The 20,346-nt window shown below is 59.0% G+C and overlaps 2 protein-coding genes across 7 annotated transcripts in view; one reads left to right on the forward strand and one right to left on the reverse strand.

Annotated features, from left to right (window-relative positions):
• SLC38A10 (solute carrier family 38 member 10) overlaps positions 1 to 15,149 on the forward strand; it is a 42,517-nt gene extending 27,368 nt beyond the window's left edge. The window contains exons 11-17 of one of the 6 annotated variants that reach the window (XM_067715043.1): positions 1,475 to 1,661; positions 7,932 to 8,099; positions 8,298 to 8,750; positions 9,314 to 9,445; positions 10,625 to 10,648; positions 12,571 to 12,741; positions 13,025 to 15,149. In XM_067715043.1, the coding sequence (XP_067571144.1) occupies positions 1,475 to 1,661; positions 7,932 to 8,099; positions 8,298 to 8,750; positions 9,314 to 9,445; positions 10,625 to 10,648; positions 12,571 to 12,741; positions 13,025 to 14,064 (2,175 nt within the window). In that variant the 3' untranslated portion in view covers positions 14,065 to 15,149. The remainder of the gene's footprint in view (positions 1 to 1,474; positions 1,662 to 7,931; positions 8,100 to 8,297; positions 8,751 to 9,313; positions 9,446 to 10,624; positions 10,649 to 12,570; positions 12,742 to 13,024) is intronic. The other 5 variants (XM_067715048.1, XM_067715044.1, XM_067715046.1 and 2 more) reach the window with 5 other exon arrangements.
• Positions 15,150 to 17,622: 2,473 nt separating this feature from the next.
• Positions 17,623 to 20,240, reverse strand: NDUFAF8 (NADH:ubiquinone oxidoreductase complex assembly factor 8). The gene is made up of 3 exons (XM_067715071.1): positions 20,081 to 20,240; positions 19,816 to 19,926; positions 17,623 to 17,873 (listed from the first exon to the last, which is right to left on the reverse strand). The coding sequence occupies exons 1-3, from the start codon at positions 20,162 to 20,164 to the stop codon at positions 17,844 to 17,846; spliced, it is 225 nt and encodes a 74-aa protein (XP_067571172.1). The 5' UTR covers positions 20,165 to 20,240; the 3' UTR covers positions 17,623 to 17,843.
• Between the last annotated feature and the right edge of the window lie 106 nt (positions 20,241 to 20,346).

The following is a 20,346-nucleotide window of genomic DNA, read 5'->3' on the forward strand; positions in this document are numbered from 1 at the left end:
CTTCATGGCGAGTGGGTATAACATGCTACTCTTTGAGCACACAGCTGAAGCTGGGAATCCACACATTTTTAAGAAAATAACTTGGGGTGGGGGGCGAGAGTCAGGAGCTCTTGACCCCAAGCTGCGTACAGTCTTCTGGTGCTGCTCAGACCCCAGGGGCTCAAATCCAACAATGTCCCCATGTGCACCTGACTAAGGCCGGCTGGTGGTCAGTGCCGGAGGGGCCTCTCAAGTCCATGGTACTGACCAGGCCTCCCTGAACCATGGCTGATCCCGGAGCACGGCCAGCATTTTGCTTCCATGAGCCCTGAACCAGCTCAGTGTTTTCAGAGTGGCAGCGGTTGAAACAGACTTTCTCCCCAAGGTTCTCCTCATTTGCTGGACCCACCTTCAGGAGCACAGGTCCTTTCTTCCTGCACAAAATCTTTCTTCTCTAATTGTGTTGGGCCTGGGAAAGTCTCAGCGGTTCTTTTGAACAGATATATTTCAAAGAGTCAATGTGCCTTTCGGAAAAGGTTTGAGTTCTGACTCTGAGAGCACGTGGAGGTGGGTGGTGGGGCCCCCTGGCTCTTCAGGCAGGCCGCCTTGTGGTCCTCTCTGCGGCACCAGGAGTTACGGCTCCTTGGGCAGAGCTGCATGGGCTGGGCCTGGCTGGGAAGGGCAGAACAAGCAGTGTCCACTGCTGTGGCAGCAGAAGTAACATGGAGAGTGTCGGCCCAACGTGTACAGGAGCTGCAGGGGAGACAGTTACACAACGTGGGGTTCGTGTACTGAGTCACCGAGGGCAGCACTTATGATCAGCCTGGGGGCCACAACAGGAGGGACCGGGTGGGGATGAGGCCCCTCGGCGAGCAGTAGTGCCTTCAGCTCGGCTCGCTGGGCAGCACCGATGGGCACCGACGGCCAGAGGGGGCGAGGAGCCACCTCCTTCCCAGCCGTCTCCCCGGCTGTGCCCTGCAGCTGCAGGTGTGTCTGGCTTGCTGGGTGATGTTGGGGATAGGTCATTTGTAGCCGGGCACCCAGTGGTCTGGGCCCTCTACTGGGTGAGGGGGTGGGATAAGCAAGGGCCCCCTTCAGGTTAGGCAGATGCCCCAAGATTCTTGCTCTCCTGGCCGGAACCATCAAGGGACCCAATCTCTGCAGCATTAGGCATGGGGAGGCGTGGCTGCTGGGTTCTCCAGGGTGCCTGGCTGGTGGGCTTGGGTCTCTCCAGCCAGCAGGCCCCTCCATGTCATACTTGCTGCCCCTGCTGTCTTCAGGCTCCCTCACGGCACCCCTGCCACCCCACCGGCCCCATCACCAGTGTGGCTCCTGCAGATGTGGCCCATGATTCGGTCACGCTGATCAGTTAGTGACCATCATCTAGTGGTCAGTGTGGTTGGGGCCTCTGTGGGCTGTGCCCCACCCCCCAAGAAGGGCAGGGGCATAGGGACTGCATGACCCCTTTAGCTCTTGGGGTCTTTGTCTTGTCCAGGTGGTGCTCTGGGTCGGCCTGGGCATCCTGGTGGTCAGCACACACACCACCCTGTCCGTGAGCCAGGAGGCCCCTGTGGACTTGGCAAAGGAAGCCCCAGGCAGCAGACTTGGAGAGGCTGAGGGCGCGATGAAGGCAGAGGCAGCCCAGCTCCCAGGTACGCGGCTCCCAGGTACGCGGCTCTCAGGTATGCACACAGGCCTGCAGCCTTCTTGGGGACACCCCAGCAGCGTCATCTTGGGGTCACGGGGACCCAGGTGGCACTTCCCAGGCTGTCTCACCTGCCCAGTTGCCTCCATCCTGTTTGGGTGATGGAGGGGGTGGGGGGCCTCCAGGGGGCTGGCGGGTGCGGCCACCTGCGTGCAGCGGACAGACAGATGGCAGGCAGCCGGGCCAAGATCTGAGCACCCCGTTCAGAGCGCTAACAGGTGAGTAAACTTGGGGGTGTCGTTCACGTTTGCCTGTTTTGTTTTGAGGGTGTAAATTTTAAGCTAGGTTTTCCTGGACAAAGTCAGTTATGCCCCTCAGCTTTGTTTCGTGTTTCACTTTATGTATTACTTGTTGACCTGCCCGTTGATAGAGGGATGAGCCACACTCCCTCATGAGCTGCAGGCCTGCCTTGGAAGGCCCCCCAGTGCAGTGGCCCCATCGCCCATATGTGGCAGGGCCCATGGGGTGCAGGGTGGTTTCTAAGTGCGGCTTTCTGGGGTACAGCAGGAGCTCCGTTGCGTCTGGGGGGATTGGGAGAGAAGAGGTGTCTTGGAGCCTGTGGCCTTCCCAGGCCTTAGATGCGAGGGGTGCGGGGAGGGCTCCCTCCATCTGGCCTCTCGCCTTCTAGGAGCTCCGAGCGGCATCAGGTTCGCGTACTGGTCGGTGGTGCTGTCTATGATGACGTTCATTCCAGGGGCTTCTGCCCTGACAAGGGCTGGGTTTTGTGTATTCATACTAATGGTGTGTGCGTGTCTGCTTACCTTCCCTGCAAAGAAACCCCTGGCTTGGATTGAGATTCCCCAGGCTGCCTGCCTGGCATTCCCCGCTGGGGGAGCAGTGCTGGTTGCTGGTGGATTCCAGGTCCCTTTGAGTGGTGATGGCTAAGAAGCCCAGAGGAGCCCTGGTCTCCTCAGCTACTGTGATTGACAAAAGGAAAGGTCCCAAGGGCTGTCCAGGGAGGCAAGCGTGCTGGGTGCTTGCAGAGCTGGGCTACCCGCAGTTGGAGGTATGGGGCTCTTGGATGTGTTGCTGTCTCTGTTCCAGCCTTACCTCCCTGTGCTCAGAAAGGCCCTGCAGTGCCAGCACCCCACACCAACTTCCTGCAGAACAGTCTATCCTGGGGCTCTTTTGGGGGAGCTCTGAGCCCAGAGTAGCTGGGCATGCTCTCCTCTGCCTTCCTGGGATGGCGAGAGCCGGCTAGAAGACTCTCCCTTTGGGGGTCCCCTGCAGAGAGGACCCCTGGGAATAGCGGGGCTCAGCAGAGAAGTTAATCAGAGTGGTCAGAAGCTGCCTGGGGGACTTGCCTGGTGGTCCAGTGGTTAAGACTCCTCGCTCCCAATGCAGGGGACCCAGGTTCGATCCCTGGTCAGGGAACTAGATCCCGCATGCTGCAACTAAAAGACCCTACATGCCACAACTAAAGATCCCACATGCCACAACTAAAAGATCCCTCATGCCGCAACGAAGATCCCGCATGCGGCAACAAAGATCCCGCATGCCACAACTAAGACCTGGCGCAGCCAAATAAATAAATAAATATTCAAAAATAAAGAAGAGGGCTTCCCTGGTGGTACAGTGGTTAAGAATCCGCCTGCCAATGCAGGGGACACGAGCTTGCGCCCTGATCCGGGAAGATCCCACATGCTGCGGAGCAACTAAGCCCGTGTGCCACAACTACTGAGCCTGCGCTCTAGAGCCTGTGCTTCAGAACAAGAGAAGCCACCCCAATGAGAAGCCCGCGCACCGCAGCAAAGAGTAGCCCCTGCTTGCCACAACTAGAGAAAGCCCACATGCAGCAACGAAGACCCAATTCCGCCAAAAATAAATAAATAAAATAAATAAATTTATAAAAATTAAAATAATAAGCTGCCTGGGCATCCCACAGCAAGTTGCATGGATTCAGTACTTTGGATGGGAAAAAAGCCTCCTTGAAGAGGGAGATAGGTGTTGCTCCTCCACCCCTGTTGACAGCCCCACTGGGTCCGTCACTCTCGGGTGTCCTGGCCCTGTGTGCTTTAAGGGCACCTCCAGCAGAACTAGACTCGGACACCAGTTTCGCATCTCAGCTGGCTGTGGGCCCGCCCAGTAGGGCTTCTCGGCATCAGTTGACATAGTCGGCACTGGGCTACCCGTCCCCACGGCGCTGTGCAGTCTCCAGCCCACGGCCTGCACGAGCAGCTGCATCCTGTCGTGGAGGCAGGCCCCCGGCTCACCTGGAGCTGCCGCGGCCACATCTGGTTTCCATTTCTTCCACGAGTCTGTAACAAACACATGGCCTCTCTTGGAACCACATGCCGTTTGTTTAACTCAGTCTCCGTGTTTCTTGCCCCCGGCCTCCCCGTCATTGATGGGTTGCCTCGTTGAAGCAGAGCTGGGCCCGTGGGGCCTTGGCCACGTGCCCTGCAGACGTCTGCCCATCAGCGTGTGAGGTGGGTTTACTGGCCTCTTAGATGTCGAAGAGGCCAAAATGGTATGAACTTTCCTTAGAGCCCGAGCTGGCCTTAGGACTGGGGGAATCCTGCTCTCCTGGGGACATGCGGGACTGGCCACCCCCAGCCTGTCACTCTTAGCAAGTGCAGAGCCCAGGACGCACCTGGTGTGGACAGAAGAGGTGGCCGAGCCCTTTAGGAAAGGCTACGAGGCTGCTCACCTGAGGCTCATGGCCTGCTCAAGGCTCTGGCGGGTGGGTTCAGAGTTGGTGATACTCTCAGCTCCTCCTTTGAATGTGGCCTTGTCCCCTTTCTTCCTCTCCCGCCCAGCCTGCAGCTTCTCTTGGTGTTTGGGGGCCGCCTTGGCCACACCCATTACACAACTCATCCCTTTCCCCATCAGGGACACGGCCCGGCTTCTGCTGGATGGGGAAGAAGAGGAAGGGCCAGGACGGGGCCTGTGGGCAGCAATCCGTTCGTGTGGGGACACAGGTGACCTGAGCGGGAGCTTGCCCCCCACAAGCTCCTACCTAATTGTTCTTCCGAGGATGTGTCCCTTGTGCTGCCGCGCCAGCTGCCGGTGCATGCAGACAGGAAAGCGTCCAAACTCCTGTGACAGATGCCGGCATGCCCACGGGGAGGCCCGGCTCCACGCCTGCCTTCTCTCCTTGGTCCCCCACAGCTCTCCCTGTGCCCTGCAGAGAAGGGGCTATTAACACCGCTCTGCCGAGTGACTTCAGTTTTTCTGCCCGTTTGTCAGGACAAGGCTGTGAGCTTATTTCACTGGTGCTAAGATAACCACGCCAGCCGCGGCTGAACCCAGAAGGACTCCTTGGGGGCGGGAGGGGTGCTGCCTCCCATGTCCAGCCCCGAGTGACCGGCCCATGCCCCCTCCACCTGCTGCCCGCGGGCAGACGTGCCTGTCTGCAGGAGAGCTGTGACGGTGAGCCAGATGGGGCCACCGGGCCACCCGGCTAGGACTTTGGGTCAGGGGCCCATTGGGATTCCTGCACATTCAAAAGGGTGTCATAGTCAGCGTTTCTCTTGCTGCCTGCCGAGAAGAGTTGGGGGTAACAAGTAAAACCTTCTCAGGGCAGCAGCGAGGCGGGCACTTCGAAGGCTGTCAGGAAAGTTACTCAGGAGCAGCGTCTGGCCTTTTAAAGGAGCGTTGGTGGCTGCTCCTGCTCTCCGCATGGCCCTGGGGTCCCGTGTGTCTCCTGAACTTGGGGTTCCCCTCCAGTCAACAGGGACTCCATCTATGGGACTCAGGTGTGATTTTGAAAGTCACTTCATTTTTGTGCTTGGCAGTCAGAGAGGACTGCTTCCATCTTTACTGATCACAAGATACAGAAAGAGACGCCCCTGGACTCAGAATGGGGTCCTGCAGGGGAGAGTCGACAAAGAGGAGCCCCCAGCCCAGACCCTGTCTTCCAAGGTGGAACCAGCCTTGAAGGCAGATTCTCGTTGCCGTGGACAGGCCTACTCAGGACGTCGCACCTGCAACCTGACACACATACCCAGATTTTAGAACTGCAGGTGTCTATGGCCTTTGGTCCCCTGTCTCCCTAAGCCAGTTACAGAACCACCTGGCGCCTGCACTGGACATGGGAAGGAGAGTCTGATGGGTGACCGTCCATCGGCCTGTGTGTCTTGGGAGCTCCTGGCCAGAAGCACCATCAGGAGGGTCTGAGTGTGGGATGAGGCCGTGCATGTCGGGATACTCTACCGCCTGGCAGAATGAGGCAGGCATGGCGTATGTCTGTGTGGTTTCCACTTTGGGGAGCGGAGGCCATGACCTTGAGAATGAGAGGAGGCCCTTCCAGGCCGAGGCGCCCTCTGCTGGCCACCCTCTGCTGACCCACTGCTGCCTCCAGGAGGAGAAACGGTCCAGGGTCGGCCTGGCAGCCTTCGTCCTTCCCTGGGGTGATGACCAATGACCGCACGGGCGATTTCCTGTCTGTGCCACCGCGGGCGCCTCATTCCAGAGCCTAGCTGCAGGGCAGACGGAGTGTGGGCTGGTTTTCAGTTACTAATTAGGAAGTTCTGTGTTAGTTTTACTGTGGCCCAGAGGCATTGCTGGCAAACTGTCCTCATGAGGAGCTCCGTTCCTTTTAGGAAGCGCTATGTCCATTGCCAAGGACAGCTGTGAAGTGTCGGAGGCCCGGCCGCTGCAGGCAGGGTGGCTGCGCTGTGCACTCTGTGCCCCTTGCACACCTGAGTCTCCAGGTTGTTCCTTTGCCTGACGACCAACGGGTTTTGTTCCCTGCTGAGAACATGACTTGTTCTTATGACATAATGGAGTGGTTTTCTGTTTTGTTGTGTTCTTCCTTCCCTTCCCGGCCCCCTTTCTTCACTTTGTGATCCGCTGGATAGACACCTCTTGATTTTGAGGACAGGGCTCTCTGCGGGCTGGGGATGGGGGTGTTAACTGTGGTGTGGCGAAGAGCCACATGCTTATTAGAATCAGCTGCTTGATGGAACTGTGGAGTCCCGAGTCTGGCTCCTGCCCAGCACGATCCCCCCTACAGTTTGGACACTAAACCTCAGCTGCTGAAGGTGCCCCCGGCCAGCATGGCAGGTCAGCCTGGTCCCTTCTCCTCCTTTGGGGGAGGGAGCAGGCCCACCTGAACAGGACTGTTGTGAATCCCCCCAGAGGCCCTTTCGGGATTCCGCCTCCCCTTTTGCAGGCAGCTTGTGCCCTGAGGGGGGAAACCAGTTGCTTTAGGCCTCTGGGATGAAATGATTCTTATTTATTTATTTATTTATTTATATTTTTGGCTGCGTTGGGTCTTCGTTGCTGTGTGCGGGCTTTCTTTAGCTGCCATGAGCGGGGACCACTTCGTTGCGGTGCGTGGGCTTCTCATTACAGTGGCTTCTCGTTGCGGAGCACAGGTTCTAGGTGCACAGGCTTCAGTAATTGTGGCTCGCGGGCTCTAGAGCGCAGGCTCAGTAGTTGTGGTGCACGAACTTAGTTGCTTCGCGGCATGTGGGATCTTCCCGGACCAGGGCTCAAACCCGTGTCCCCTGCATTGGCAGGCGGATTCTTAACCACTGCGCCACCAGGGAAGCCCCGAAACGATTCTTTTTACACGTGTTTTTTCCCCAGATAGTTTTTTAGTTTCTGCCACGTTTGCCTAACAGGTAGAAAGTGGTTTTGTTAATGGAGAGAGTTTCCTAATAGGCTCCATTTTGGCCCAGTTCGGCGGGCCATCCTCGTGCACCTCTCCCCGAGGACCCGCGGTGACTGTGCAGGTGAGCTGTTGGACCTGCTGGAGGATGAGATGGCTTGTGGGATGCAGGCATGTGTGGGAGGCAAGAGGGTCCAGCTTTGTGGGCTACACCTCTTTCTCACCTTTCTTTTGATAGGAATTTTCACTTCTGCAGCAACAAGTTGACAGAATTGCAGATCAACCTCCCTCAGGCATTTTCCTTAAGCATCCCTCGTCCTCCCCTCCCCCCTTGGCCTACAGCAAGGGGTTGGTTGCGCTTGGGCAGGATGGCTGTCCCCAGGCCTCAAACGGTGGGTTCGTGCTGCCACCTGGTGGTGATGGCCAGGCTTATGCAGGATGTCGCTCTTCTGCACCCAGTTAGGTGTAAATTGTATTTTGACGTATTTTTGTTACGAACACACATGAAAAATGACAGGTTTCTATACTACTTAGCTGCTAATGATTGAACAGGAAATAATATAATTGCTTAGGCTCTGCCATTCGACTGGGAAATATGATTACAATCCAGGGAAAACTGCCCAGTTGCCGTGCTGATTGGCGGTGTGGCCATGTGGAAACACCGCTCAATTATCTGTGCCGTGCTTACAGGCCAGAATCCAATTGTGGACGTGGCCGAGGACAGCCGAGATAAGCCGAAGCTACCAAATGAGAAAGATGAGATGGAGCAGGCCCAGATTAAGGGCCCCGTGAATGTGCCCCCAAGGGAAGACGCCAGGGAGAAGCAGGAGGAGGCACAGCTGGATCGCCCTGGTCAAGGTGCTGTGACGGCCCGGGCGGGGGTTGGGGGGTGGTGTCCACGGGGGAGGGACCTCAGCTGGACATCAGCCACGTGGTTGGTCGGGAACGAACTCAGTTCACAGGCCTGGAGAGGGAAGGCCACCCTGGGAGGGAAGGCCAGGCCACCCCACCCACCCCACCCCCAGCCACTCCCCCACCTCGGCCGTCTCCTTCCAGGAGTTGCAGTACCTCTGGGCGAGGCCCACCGCCATGAACCCCCAGTCCCTCACGACAAGGTGGTGGTGGACGAAGGTCAAGACCCAGAAGGACTGGAGAAGGAGCATCCGTCCAAACGTGTGGATGAAAGGGCCCTGGGGGGCAAGGGTCAGATGGTGCTACCACTGCTGGATTCAGAACGAGAGAGACCCAGACAGGACCAGGCTTTGGAGGCAGCGGGTGGTCTTCCTAAAGATCCCCAGAAGGTTCCAGAAGAAAATGGTCAGCCAGCCGTTGAGCCCCTGAAGGAGGACCTGGGGCTGGTCGACAGGGGTGCGCATCCAGGGCCCCAGGCAGTGCTCCCTGAGGGGCAGGACGTCCTGGTGGCAGGTGCAGGGGCCATAGCAGACGGTGCCCTGCTGCCCGGTCATGCCGTGGGGGCCATGGGCAAGCTGGTGGAGAAGAATGAGCACGGTGGGTGTGGGCTCCTTCCATGTGGGGCCTGGGAGAGGCTGCGGAGGGGGCAGAAGCTGACCGTCCTCACTTCTGTCCTACTGCCTGTCTTTTCTCGCAAGATTGGCACGTGCGTGTAGCAGCCCTTCTGCAGCTGTCGGGGGCTTGGCAGCTCTCCTGATCAATCTGTCACACGCTTGTTTGCCAGACCCGTAAACGTCAGGTGCTGAGCCAGTCCTGTGTGTCTGGGCACACACGGGGTGCCTGGGCACACACACGGGGGTGCGGCGCACGCCTGACCGGGTGGGTGGTGCATGGTTAAGTGCCATCTCAGAGCTGCTGAGGACGGTCCCTGCGTGTTAATTGGCGAAGGTAGTTAACACTGGCTCCCTGCCGCCAGCCTGTGACATGTTAAATATCTTTTATTACCTCCCTGGTACTCATCGGGTTGAGTATACACTGCCACAGGGGAGGGAGGGCGACGTGGAGGGTGATTTTAGGAAACCTCTGCCTCCTTCTCTTGTCCCTTCTCTACGTTCTTCTGAGTCTCCTGCCAGCCTCCTGAGTTTTTGCCGTGTGTGCAGGTGGGAAGGCTCCCCTCCCGGAGGAGAAGCCAGGCCCAGGGGCAGTGCTGCAGGCAGAGCCTCGAGAGCAGAGGACCTTGGAGGGACAGGGCGGGGACCACGCCGGGGACCACGCGGGCAGCAAGCTGGAGGGTAAGGCCTTCACTTTCTCTCTGCATCCTCTGGGGGCCTGGAGACACCTGCCCCTTCCTTCCAGAAGCGGAGTGATGTAGGGAAGGAGCCACAGGTGCCCGTTGTCTTGGGGGCCTTTCCAGGGCCTCAGCCTCTACACTTGCCAGTTTCCTGCTGAGGAAAGATCTTAAATAGCTCCCGTGCCCACTAACAACCTTTTCTGCTCCTTTTTCACCTTCCTAGGAACGTTTTCTACCTCCTTTTCTCTCCCTTTTTAAAATAACCTTTCACTGTCACGTGACTTTCTGTTACCATTTGGATCTCATTTCAAAATAGATATGTTAATATTTCCAACAAGTCGGCCCAGTGTGGGGGCATTAGTGAGGGTGGGAGGGCTGGTGACTCACTGCTGTCTTAGCTCTCCCCCCAACCCTGTGGCAGCGGCTCCCACCCCTTCGTCTTAGCTGGGGCAGGGGTGGGGGAGGGGGGACATTTGTGTCCACCTGCAGTGAAGACCCAGCACCTGTCCCAAAGCAAAAGCTCGTCTTTTCTCTCCAGTGAACAAAACTTGCTCTGCATCCTCCTCCATACCTTCATGCCCATTTTGGGGTGCTCCCAGCTCTTGGCTTTTGACTACCCTCCTTGTGGGCCCACCTGGTTGGGCACTGCCCCTGCGCTAGAGGTGGTGGCGGCCGTCCCAGCGAATGATCACCCATCCTGGTTTCTTTGGTCCCCGCCCAATCTGAGTCGCTGCGGTGTCACCATATTTTGTAGCAGTGTCCACAGAACGGCCCCTGGGTGTTTCATTCTGTGCTCTGGGAGTCTTGATCTGTGCGTGGGGATGGCGGTACAGCAGACTTGGGTGGGTTCATGGGATGCTCGTGCCTTGCTGCCCCATGAGCTGCTTCCCAGCGGATCCTGCAGCCTCGGGATAGCTGGCCCAGAATACTGCGCAGGGATGCCAGCCGAGCCTCTGCACACCAAGGCTAGGAAGGCAGAGCCAAGGGTCCTGGGGTTTCCTGCAGCTCGGGAGCCGTGGGAATTCCGCATGTTACTTGGTTTCAGTCTGTTTACTGGTCCCGGTCCTTATAATCTGTTATGTAAGCCTGTTTGATTCTTTGGCTTTTTCTTTTCTGAAAAGAACTTTCATGGTTTCCTATTCTGCCTTTCTCCAAACGCCTCTCAATGGGACACGCACAGCTGAAATCAGAAAGATGGTGGCAGGTAGGAGTCGGGAGGAGCATCACAGTGAATGCGTCTGTGGGGGGTTTAAAGACGCGAGAGCAGATGGTGTGGGCCCCGCATCCAGTAGCGCCTCGCATGGGGCGCATGGGGCAGAGACCGGGAGCCACACACGGTCTGCCCCCCACCCTGGCTCAGCCACAGCCCCTCAGGTGGGGTCCCCCCGATGCCCCAGCCCACTCCCTTCTTGTACAGACACCCTGGTCCCTCTTAGCCCTGCTGGGGCTCCACTGCCACCGTAGGACAGCCAGGTGCAGCCTGTGAGCGCCTGGACTCCCCCAGAGACGGAGCGGGGCCTGTGTGTGACTTCCACCGTGTGCATGGCCTGGTATTAATGTGCTCTGCACGTATGTTAATATCCGTGCAGCTCTCATCCCATCCACGAGCCTGGTCCCCGTGGTCCTGGTGGGCCGGGCAGGAACCCAGAGCCACATGTGGGGCTCTGGCTGGGAGCTCACTTTGTCACCTCCACTCTGCTTCACGCCTGTCCCATGTTGCTTCTGGCTGGACATGGCACACTTCCCCCCTCCTCCAGCCTCAGTCCAGGGCTGGTCCTTCGAGGAGCCAGTGAGGCAGGGGGCCTGCTCCTCAGGAACCCTCCCTGGGGGCAGGCGGTATTGGCAGCACGTGGGACCATTAGGTGGTCATGAGCCACGGGCACCCAGGGTGACAACATGGCCATGGCCAAGGGAGCTGGTCTAGAACCCTGTGGGATGGCACTGTGCACATCCCTTGTCTAAAGGGGGTGTGAGGAGCCACGAGCCAATCTACGGAACATGGGCTTTCTCAGGCAGGCATCTTGGTCACCTTAGGGTGTCTGGATGTGTGCCTGGTGGGGAGCAGGGGGCTGGAGCGCCTGGGCTGGCCGAGGGGCCTGTCCTCCCTGTGGTCGGCCTCAGCATGTTCTTCATGGGCCTGCCCGCCTGTACGTCCTGGCACCGGCCTCTGCAGGGGAGAAGCCATAGCAGTCCCTGACAGAAGGCCAAGCCCACTCTATTCTGGTGGGTCACAGATTGCCGTTGGGGAGGACACGTCAGCACATCTGCGTGTGCCCGGCACTCAGGGCCCTCGCTGGGTGTTAGCTCTCACCACTCACAAAATGTTCTTCTTTCTTTGGATTTGAGCTTCTACATCTGACAACCTGTACAGTTACATCATCTTTCAAAGCTTCCTGTCTAAAGACGGGAAGCTGTGTTGTAAAAGTTACTTAAACCCAGATTGCTGGCTGTAAAGAACTGACCCAGCGCTGAGGTGTTTGTAGTGCAGTGGGAGCTCTCCGCACCCAAGGTGTCCAGCCTTGGGGCCTCCTCTTGGTCCACAGTCTGTGGGGGGCCCTCCTACACACACCTGCTGCAGCCGGCCTGCCCCTAGCTCACCTGGCGCTCCTCCCGTGCCAGCTGCAGCCATCTTCCTGGGGGAGGTGGGGCCGGTGGGGGCACTGTCACAGCCCCCATCTCAGTGAGGTCCCAGCTCTTGTCTCTGCTGAAGAGGAAGATGGTTCTGTTTGTTTTTAAAATACACACCTTGGAGGAAATTTTCTTAAAGCACCGATGTTCTTTCTTAGAGTAGTTCATAGTTCACGTCACCCAGCCCAGATCACCATCATTGTGGTTATGGCGCGTGACCTCTCTCTTGGCTCTCATAACCCCTGAGCCACTGTGGGAGTGAAGCAGTAGGAAGGGTGTCTGGTCGCTGGAGAGAGGCGATGGCTGTGCCCCAGGGTGGCCTGGGCGCCAGCTCAGCCGGGTGGAGAGGAACGCCCGGGGATGGTGTCCCGGGGGTGGTGTCCCGGGGAGGGGCCCACAGGCCGCCTTGGCATTGCTGCATGCATCATGTCACCCTCTGCCCAGCAGAGCGCCTTTGCAGCCTTCAGGCTCTGACTGCGTGTGTTTTCCGAACTCCAGAAGCTGGCCGGGCGGAGATGCTGGACCATGCCGTTCTGTTGCAAGTGATTAAGGAACAGCAGGTGCAGCAGAAGCGCCTCCTGGACCAGCAGGAGAAGCTGCTTGCAGTGATCGAAGAGCAGCATAAGGAGATCCACCAGCAGAGGCAGGACGGCCAGGACGGCGAGGACGGCAAGTCCGGGGGAGGCGGCAGGGGGAGGGGGCCGGGCCTGCAGGGCAGGGGACAGTTGCTGCATCTGCTCGGGGAAGAGGGGTTGTCCCTTAGTGCACGAACGCCAGAGTCTCCGGGGGTCCCTGCGCGGTTGGGTCTGTGGCTCCATGCCTAGAGTCCTGCTGGGCAAATTTAAGCTGTGGTTTGTGTTTCTTGATTGCTGGCAAGCTGGGTTCTTTAGTCCCTGCATTGGTAGCTTCTGTTCATTTCTGTGGCTAAACCGGTGACTGACTTCATTTGCAGCGGACGTGCAGCCTGAGCTGGGGGTGGCCGGGCCCAGAGGTAAGGAGCAGGAGGCCCACGCCGTGGGGATGGCAGAGCGTCCCCCACCACAGCCTTTGGGAGCTGTGCTCGGTGCTCCTGGGCGTCCCCCCGCTCCTCCCCAGGGGCACAGCCAACACTCTGTGGAGAAGCCCGAGGGGGCCTTGGGTAGAGCCCCAGCTGCGCCTCCTGGCGGCGCTGACCTGCAGCCCCGGGCAGCCCAGGCTGAGCCGAGGGAAGGCCGGCGGGGCGCTGTGCCCGAGGGCGTGGACGCTGGCCTGCAGGAGCGGGTCCCTGTGCTGGACCCTGCCAGGGCACCCGGGAGCCCCGAGCAGCACGGCGCTGGAGGCGTCGCCCGGCAGAGTCGGAATGTTTTTGGTGGAGGCTCCCACGAAAGGAAGAAGTCTGGAAAGGACGAGGCAGCCGCTGGCACAGACGCTCAGGAGGCAGATGTGCTGGGGGCGGGGGCAGCAGCTGGGGGCCCTCAGGTAAAGTCCCAGCAAGCAAGCCAAGACCGGGCACCCGGAGGCCTGTCCAGCAGGTCGGGGGGAGCAGCCCCTCGGGCCCAAGCCGTGTTACATCAGCTGGAACAACAGGCTGTCTCTGCCGGAGGGCAGGGCGGGCAGCAGGGCGGTCATGAGGAGGCGAGGAAGGAGCACGTGCCCGCTCCCAGGGAGGACGCCGCCATCCAAGAGCCCGAGCAGAGGCTGGACCCTGAGCTCGGGCCCAAACCAGCCATGCTGGGGGATCAGAAGCCAGACAATGCCAAACCCAACCGGGACCTGAAAGTCCAGGCCGGCTCTGACCTTCGGAGGAGACGGCGGGACGTGGCTCCTCGTGCAGAGGCGGGGCCAGCCCCAAAGGACAGGGTCATCATCAGCTTCAACCCCCTGCCTGACGTGCAGGTCAGTGACCTCCGCAGCGCCCTGGAGACCCAGCTGCACCAGGCCGCGGGGGGCGCCCTGCGAGTGGTCCCAGGCCGACAGATCAAACAGCTGCTCGGGGCCCTGGAGGAGCCCTGAGCCCCGTTAAGGCCACAGTGCTCCCTGTCAGCCGGCGAACCTGGACCACGGTGGGCGCGAAGTCCTGGAAGTCAGGCCCAGGGTGGAGTGTGACAGCTCTCCAGCTGCACCCTGCTTCCAAACCAGCTTTGCCATCCCTCTCTCCTCTTACACTTCCCGCTGACTCAGCTCCCTGAGGCCACCGGGAGAAAAAGTGGCCTCAAGAAGAAATAGCCGCTTGCTGAGACCCAGGAAACGTGACTGGCCACCAGCCACACGGCTATTGTTACCCTGAACTTTCTTTATTGATGTTCTCTGTGAGTGTCATACAAAACCTAAGGAAATGCTTCTGCCTTCACCCTTCTTCACAGCAAATGCTGCTTCAAATCTCAGAGGCTGGGCAGGCCTGTGAGTCCAACTGCTTCTGCCCTAGAGCTCTGCTCTGCATACTCTGGTCTCCCAGTCGAGTGGTTGTGAGATTTAAAAAGTAAAACACACCGCTGACGTCTGGTTAGTGCGGTTGGTGTGGAGGTGAATCACCCAGAGGACCCCGTACCACAGACATAAGCCATGACCGTCAAACCCCACAGTGACACGTGCTCGGAGCCTCAGCTGGGTGCCAGACCCGCAGGTGTCGGGGGTGGGAGTACACAGCCAGCAGAGGCTGCTTCTCACTTCTTCCGGGGCAGCTTCTCCCGGGTCTGCACCTCTGGCACCTGCTCATCTGTTGAGAGGGCTGTGGTTTGAGAGGGTTGTGGTTTCGTGCTGTACTTTGTTCTCAAGGGGCAGAAAGGCCGATGGTCACGCCCGACCCCTGAGGCTGGTCAGCAGGTGACCCGGCAAGTATGCCAGGCCGTCCCGCTGCAAGCCTGGGGCCTTCACCTGCTTTGTGCTGTGTGTGCCTCGCTGCCCTCTGGGGCTAGGGGCAGCTCCAGACCCTGCCCCGAGGGGTCCATGAGTGGGCCACTTACTGACCACTGGCCAGGGGTGCCCAGGGCATGTGGCAGCTCCAGCCTCGGCCTCAGGTCACACTCTTCCCCTGCGCCTTCTGAAATTTCTGTGTCATCTTGAAGACTAGAAATGAGTAATAAAAGGAGTGGAATCTTCTGGAGGCCAAGCTGATTCCCCATGAACCCCGGGCACTGCTCACATAGAGGGAAGCTCTGTGAAAGGGGGCCGGGTCTCAGTGCTTCCCACCCTCCATTCTTAACTAAAAGCAATTCCAAACAAACTGTGCTCAGTGGAAGTTTCCCTCAGGTTGGAACTCCATTTGTTAAGGTCTTGTAGTGGGACTTTGCTTCCAGCTCTCTCTACCTGAATGTCTTACCTTGACCCAGTGTTCGTGTCCTCTGGAGGTCACACCACCCTCCTGCTCTTTCTGCCAAGATAACTTTCTTAGAGCAGGGCGGCCCGAGCCTAGGGTGAGAGCAGCAGTGCAGGGCCTCTTGCTGCGGCCTGCCATCCCCACACACCCTGACACTCGGGGTCCTCTGTCCCAGTTAACGCTTATTCTCTCCTCCTGGCTTTCAGCTCCACTTCCCTCCCCTTTTGGCAGCCCCTTGGGAAAGGAACCCGAATCTTCCCCAGAATCTGGGCAGACCTCTGGGTGGGGTCACCATTACCAGTAATGCAGGGAGCTAGGAAGGGCCCCGGGACAGTGCTTTGCTTTCTGACCACAGACCACTCCTCCATCTGGGTCCCATGGCTGGCACGTATGGCCAGGGGTCCCAGCCAGAGCAGCACACTGGGCCACCAGTGGGCGACCTTCTGTGCTGGCAGCTACACTTGGCAGACATGGGGCCATGCTGGCCTGGGTGACTGGGACAGCACCCTGTCCATGCTCCTGTTCGAGAGCAGGGCCACTGAGTCCAGACCAGGGTAGGAATAAGCCAAGGCCGAGGCTGTATACTGCCTCCACTGGTGCAGCTGAGCTCTCGGTCTAAGGTCAAGACAGGTGGAGAGTACAGAGCCGCATGGGGTGACTTCTTCATGGTGACGCAGCTGCAGAAGCAGCAGAGACCATCTTTCCTGCATCCTGACACAACTTGGTTGAATTCCCTTCAATAAGTAGTCTTGAAGACAGGGTGAGTTTGGGGAGGCGAGCCGGGGAGACCTGCAAGGTGACTTCAGTGTGTGGTGAGCGGCCTGGCCCCGTCAGTGGACCACATCCGCAGCCCTAGGCTTGAGACGTGAGGTGGCAGCTTCATGTGCCTCCAAGAACTGGAGTCTGAAGGGATGGCAGGAGAGAGCACTTGGCGGCACAGTTCTGGAAGGGGCCAGAGCACCTGTGCCCAGCAGAGATGCCGGAAGCCCTAGCCAGCAGGCTGTCAAAGGTCACGAAGGATCAGGAAGAGAAGGCCATCCTCAGGCCGGAAGCACGTGCTGGGCAGACGCTAGGTCCGGGTGGACGCCAAAGTGGGGAGGCCCACTCCTCCCCACAGCCTTCAGCCTATCTATGGGTTCGTCACCCCTGGCAGGGGTGGGGGTCGTGTCATCGGTGTCTAGTCCTGAATTCCAGTGTTGACTGTGACATGTGACCGCCCAGCGGGACAGTTTCTAACAGCCCTGAAGCCCTTGAACGGCGTGTGGCTCCCCTCCGAGGCCGCCCTGGGAACTGCATTTCACTGGGATGATGTCTCAAGAGATGAGGGGTTTCACCACCTGGGGGAAAGTCGGGCTGATTCTGGAGGAGCGTTTACAAGAGGAAACAGCTCCAGGACTCAGGGCGAGGGTGCCCTGGCACGAGGCTCTGGGACGCCATGGCCTGGATGGAGCCAGAGGACAGTGTGACCTCCACACCCCGGGGAGGGGGCTCTGGGAGCACAGTCCCCACGCGCCCAGCAGGCGGTGCTCAGGACCTTGGAATCTTCAGGCCGTGGCACCAGGGTCCTGTCAGGTCTCCCTGGACTGCGCATGTGCATGTTGGGAGGGGCGCTGCTGCGGCCTAACCTTAATCTCAGGATGACAGGTGGAACCAGAGCCAGCAGGAGCCTGGCAGGGATGGGCTTGGGCTTGGACTCCAGAGGCTGCAGAAGGGTGGGTAGGAGACCCCACGGGGAGGGTCTCACTACTGGGTTCCTAAACCGGACCCTCCCTCGACTCAAGCCTTAGTCTGGAAGAGCAACCCCTGCCTTTTTTCCTCTCCAAGTCTGAAAAAACCATCAGTATCAGATTCCTACAGCGGTTACCTTTCCCTCGTGGTGTCGCTCTTCTCTCTTTGGTCCGTGCTGTAAATTGGTAGTTACTTCTAGAGGCCTCGCTAGACTCAGACGACACGCCTTGGGTGAGAATTCTTTAAAAAATGAGACTCGGGCTTCCCTGGTGGTGCAGTGGTTGAGAGTCCACCTGCTGATGCAGGGGACGCGGGTTCGTGCCCCAGTCTGGGAGGATCCCATATGCCGCGGAGCGGCTGGGCCCGTGAGCCATGGCCGCTGGGCCTGCGCGTCTGGAGCCTGAGCTCCGCAACGGGAGAGGCCATAGCAGTGAGAGGCCAGCGTACCGCAAAAAAAAAAAAAGAGAGAGACTCGAGAGGCAGGGTGTTCTATGGCCCGCGCGCTCACCCTGCAGACAAAATAGATCTTATAGCATCTGATCTGGTCTTTATTGTGAGTTCACTTCATCTTATTCTCCCCTGAATCCTTAAGTGAGCAAAGTTGGAAAACCCATTCCCCTCTGCCCGCACTCGCCTAAAGTGTTTCCGGTCCTTTTAGCCTCAAGAGCTTTTGAGGTTTTAGACAGTTGCCCCTCGGGGCCATCAGTACCACACACCCGGGGACGTGGAGTGGAGCTCGCAGTCCTTCCTAATGGCTTCCTGTCAGGGTCTTCTTGGCCTGGAAGAGAAAGTTCTTTGTCTGAATGAGTTGTTTTCAAGTTAGACGTGGCTCTAAAGTAAGAAAACTGCCACACCAAATGCCATCTTCTGGCAAACAACTTACAAAGAGCCTGGCCATGGATTGCAGCAGGGGGCCCCTGGGGCTGGGTCTCTGCTCCCACCTCCACAGGCCACAGAGCTCAAGCTGCTCTGTGGCCTCAAAGCCACGCCCACCTGTGCCAGGCACTGTGCACCAACGAGTTACGTTTAGTTTTCCCCCTGTAGCGGAAACTCTGAGGTCAGAGATGCTGAAACACTTGCCCAGGGACAGGGCTCCCAGGGACGGAGCTGGAAGTGGCGCCCAGAGCCCTCTGCCTCCTCGTTCAGCCCCGTGGAGTCTCAGGGTCCAGGCAGAGTGGGCAAAAATGCGTTCACCGGCTTGTGTTCTTAGGTGAGAAACCCCCAAGTTCCCTGTTCTGAGCTTCCAGTGCCCAGGGCCTGCAGTTAGGTTACCCTCAGTGGAAAATGGCACGAGAGGCAGCGACATGCTCCCGGGGGCAGGATGACGTGACAGAGGCAAAGGAGCGTAAGGAATCACAGATGACCAGATACCTGTAATGGGTGATTCCTGACTAACCATAGGCGGTAGAGAAAAGCCTCGCGTGGCCAGAAGTGTGTGATCTTTATCTCACGTGTGAATCCTTCCAACCAGTGACCACAGAATGAAGGTTTGTCCCCTCCCCGAGGGAACACTCTAAGTAAAGCAGGGAAGCTGCCAAGAGGCAGGAAGCAAGTCCAAGGGACACATGCAGCTTGGGTGAAGGGCACATGTCAGATCAGAGGTTGGTGACAAGGGCTGAGGCCACACGTCCCAGCCACAACGATGGCAAGGAAGGTGCAAGGAGTTCTCTGAGCCCTCCAGGAAATGAGGGATAGCCCACGCATTCTCAACCATCCTGGAACATCAGGAAACTGCCTTGGATTCCCTGAATTCTGCTAGGCTGACCCAACTGCCCCTTCTTGGGTCCAGTTCTCGAGATCAGCAGTTCTGGCAAACAGAGCTGACCACTGGCATCGTGGCCCACCCCAGACCCACTGGGCCAGGGGCACCCAAGGCCATGACACCAGCTCAAAACCCTGTGTTAAAGCCTCATTACAGGCGGTCTCCACACGCTCCTCTTGAGAGACTGGAACTCCCATCTCGGTTCCCCAGAGAGCTCCTCTCCCTCAGTCAGTGTGGGTCTCTTCCAACCCTACTTCCTCCCCATCCTTTATAATAAACGCATCAACACAACACCATAAATCTTTACTTGTGCACGGTGTCTATTTTCACTGGCATAGCATTTGATCAGATGAGGATCAGAAAACGCCACAGCTCAGAAACAGAAACCACCTGTTACAGAAGGGTTAGAGGCAGAACTGAGTCCAGAGCCAAGGAACACACTGTTGTCACCACAGCCCGCTTCTGCGCCAGTGAGAACCAACCAGCGCGGCTGGGTGGGGGACTTCTCAGCCTCTGTAACCTTGGTCATGACAACAAACCTAAAATACACTCGTTTTTTCTCCTTTCACCCTCTGTGAAATGGGGTAGTCGAAAGGAAGGGGGGGGGTCGGGGTGCCCGGTTGCAACTGCCCACGCACAGCACACACGTGGGGTCCTAAACACCAGAGAAACTAGGACAGCAGGGGCCGGGACCCCCCACCAGCAACAGTCCCGCAAAGGGTTACAAGGCACTGGCAGGTACACGTTGAGAGCGGTGCTCCCCCAACCTGACGGACACTGGCACGCGCGCTCCATGGCGGCGGGGGTCGCGCCGGCTGATGGAGGGTGTGCCGCGTCTGAAGCACTTGCTGGCGCCCAGCACCGCACCCAGAAGGAAAGGAAGCCGGAGGGCCCGCGCAAGCACGTGGGTGCCAGCCTCCCAGGGTCCGTTCCCCGGGCGGGGCCGGCGCCCACCTACCGCAGCAACGAAGCAGCTCCGTAAGGCCTCGAACTCCTGCGCGCACAGATCCTTCCTCAAGCGGCCGCCCGGAGCCGTGGACGCCTGCACGCACCTGCCGTAGGCCGCGGCCTGGGGGCGGGACGGGGACGGGCGAGGGTCGCGGCGGCCCCCACGCCCGCCGGTCACCCGGGCAGACCCCGTCGCCGCTCCCCAGTCACCACCACCCCGCCAGCCCGCACCCCGCCCCGCGCGGCCCTTCCTGCCCCGCCTGACGACTCCGCACCTCGGCCCCACAGGCCGCCAGGCGATCGGGGAAGGCGCGGAGGCGGCTTCGCACGCGACCCCACACCGCTCCGTTCCCCGACATGAGCAGCTCTTCCTGGCACTCGTGGGCGCCGCCATCTTAGGTCCAGCCTCTTCCGGCACCCAACAGCTTAATAGGTCGGAGCTTCCGCCCACAACCTTTCTTGCGCTTTGTCATTGGCCAGGCTTCAGCCCTCGCCTCCGCCTCTCCTCCGGAACCGCTCCTGGTGTTCCAGAGCCTTGCAA

This window comes from Pseudorca crassidens, chromosome 19 (assembly GCF_039906515.1).
Source record: "Pseudorca crassidens isolate mPseCra1 chromosome 19, mPseCra1.hap1, whole genome shotgun sequence".
Taxonomy (NCBI): Eukaryota; Metazoa; Chordata; class Mammalia; order Artiodactyla; family Delphinidae; genus Pseudorca; species Pseudorca crassidens.

Excerpts from the sequence above, each read along its gene's own strand:
- NDUFAF8 (XM_067715071.1), bottom strand. The coding sequence starts at position 20,164 with ATGTCGGGGAACGGAGCGGTGTGGGGTCGCGTGCGAAGCCGCCTCCGC. Across the intron at positions 19,927-20,080 it reads TGGCGGCCTGTGGGGCCGAG|GCCGCGGCCTACGGCAGGTG; the intron begins GTGCGGAGTCGT and ends TCCCGCCCCCAG. Across the intron at positions 17,874-19,815 it reads GGAGCTGCTTCGTTGCTGCG|GCCAAGAAGACCCTGACAGG; the intron begins GTAGGTGGGCGC and ends TTTCTCTTCCAG.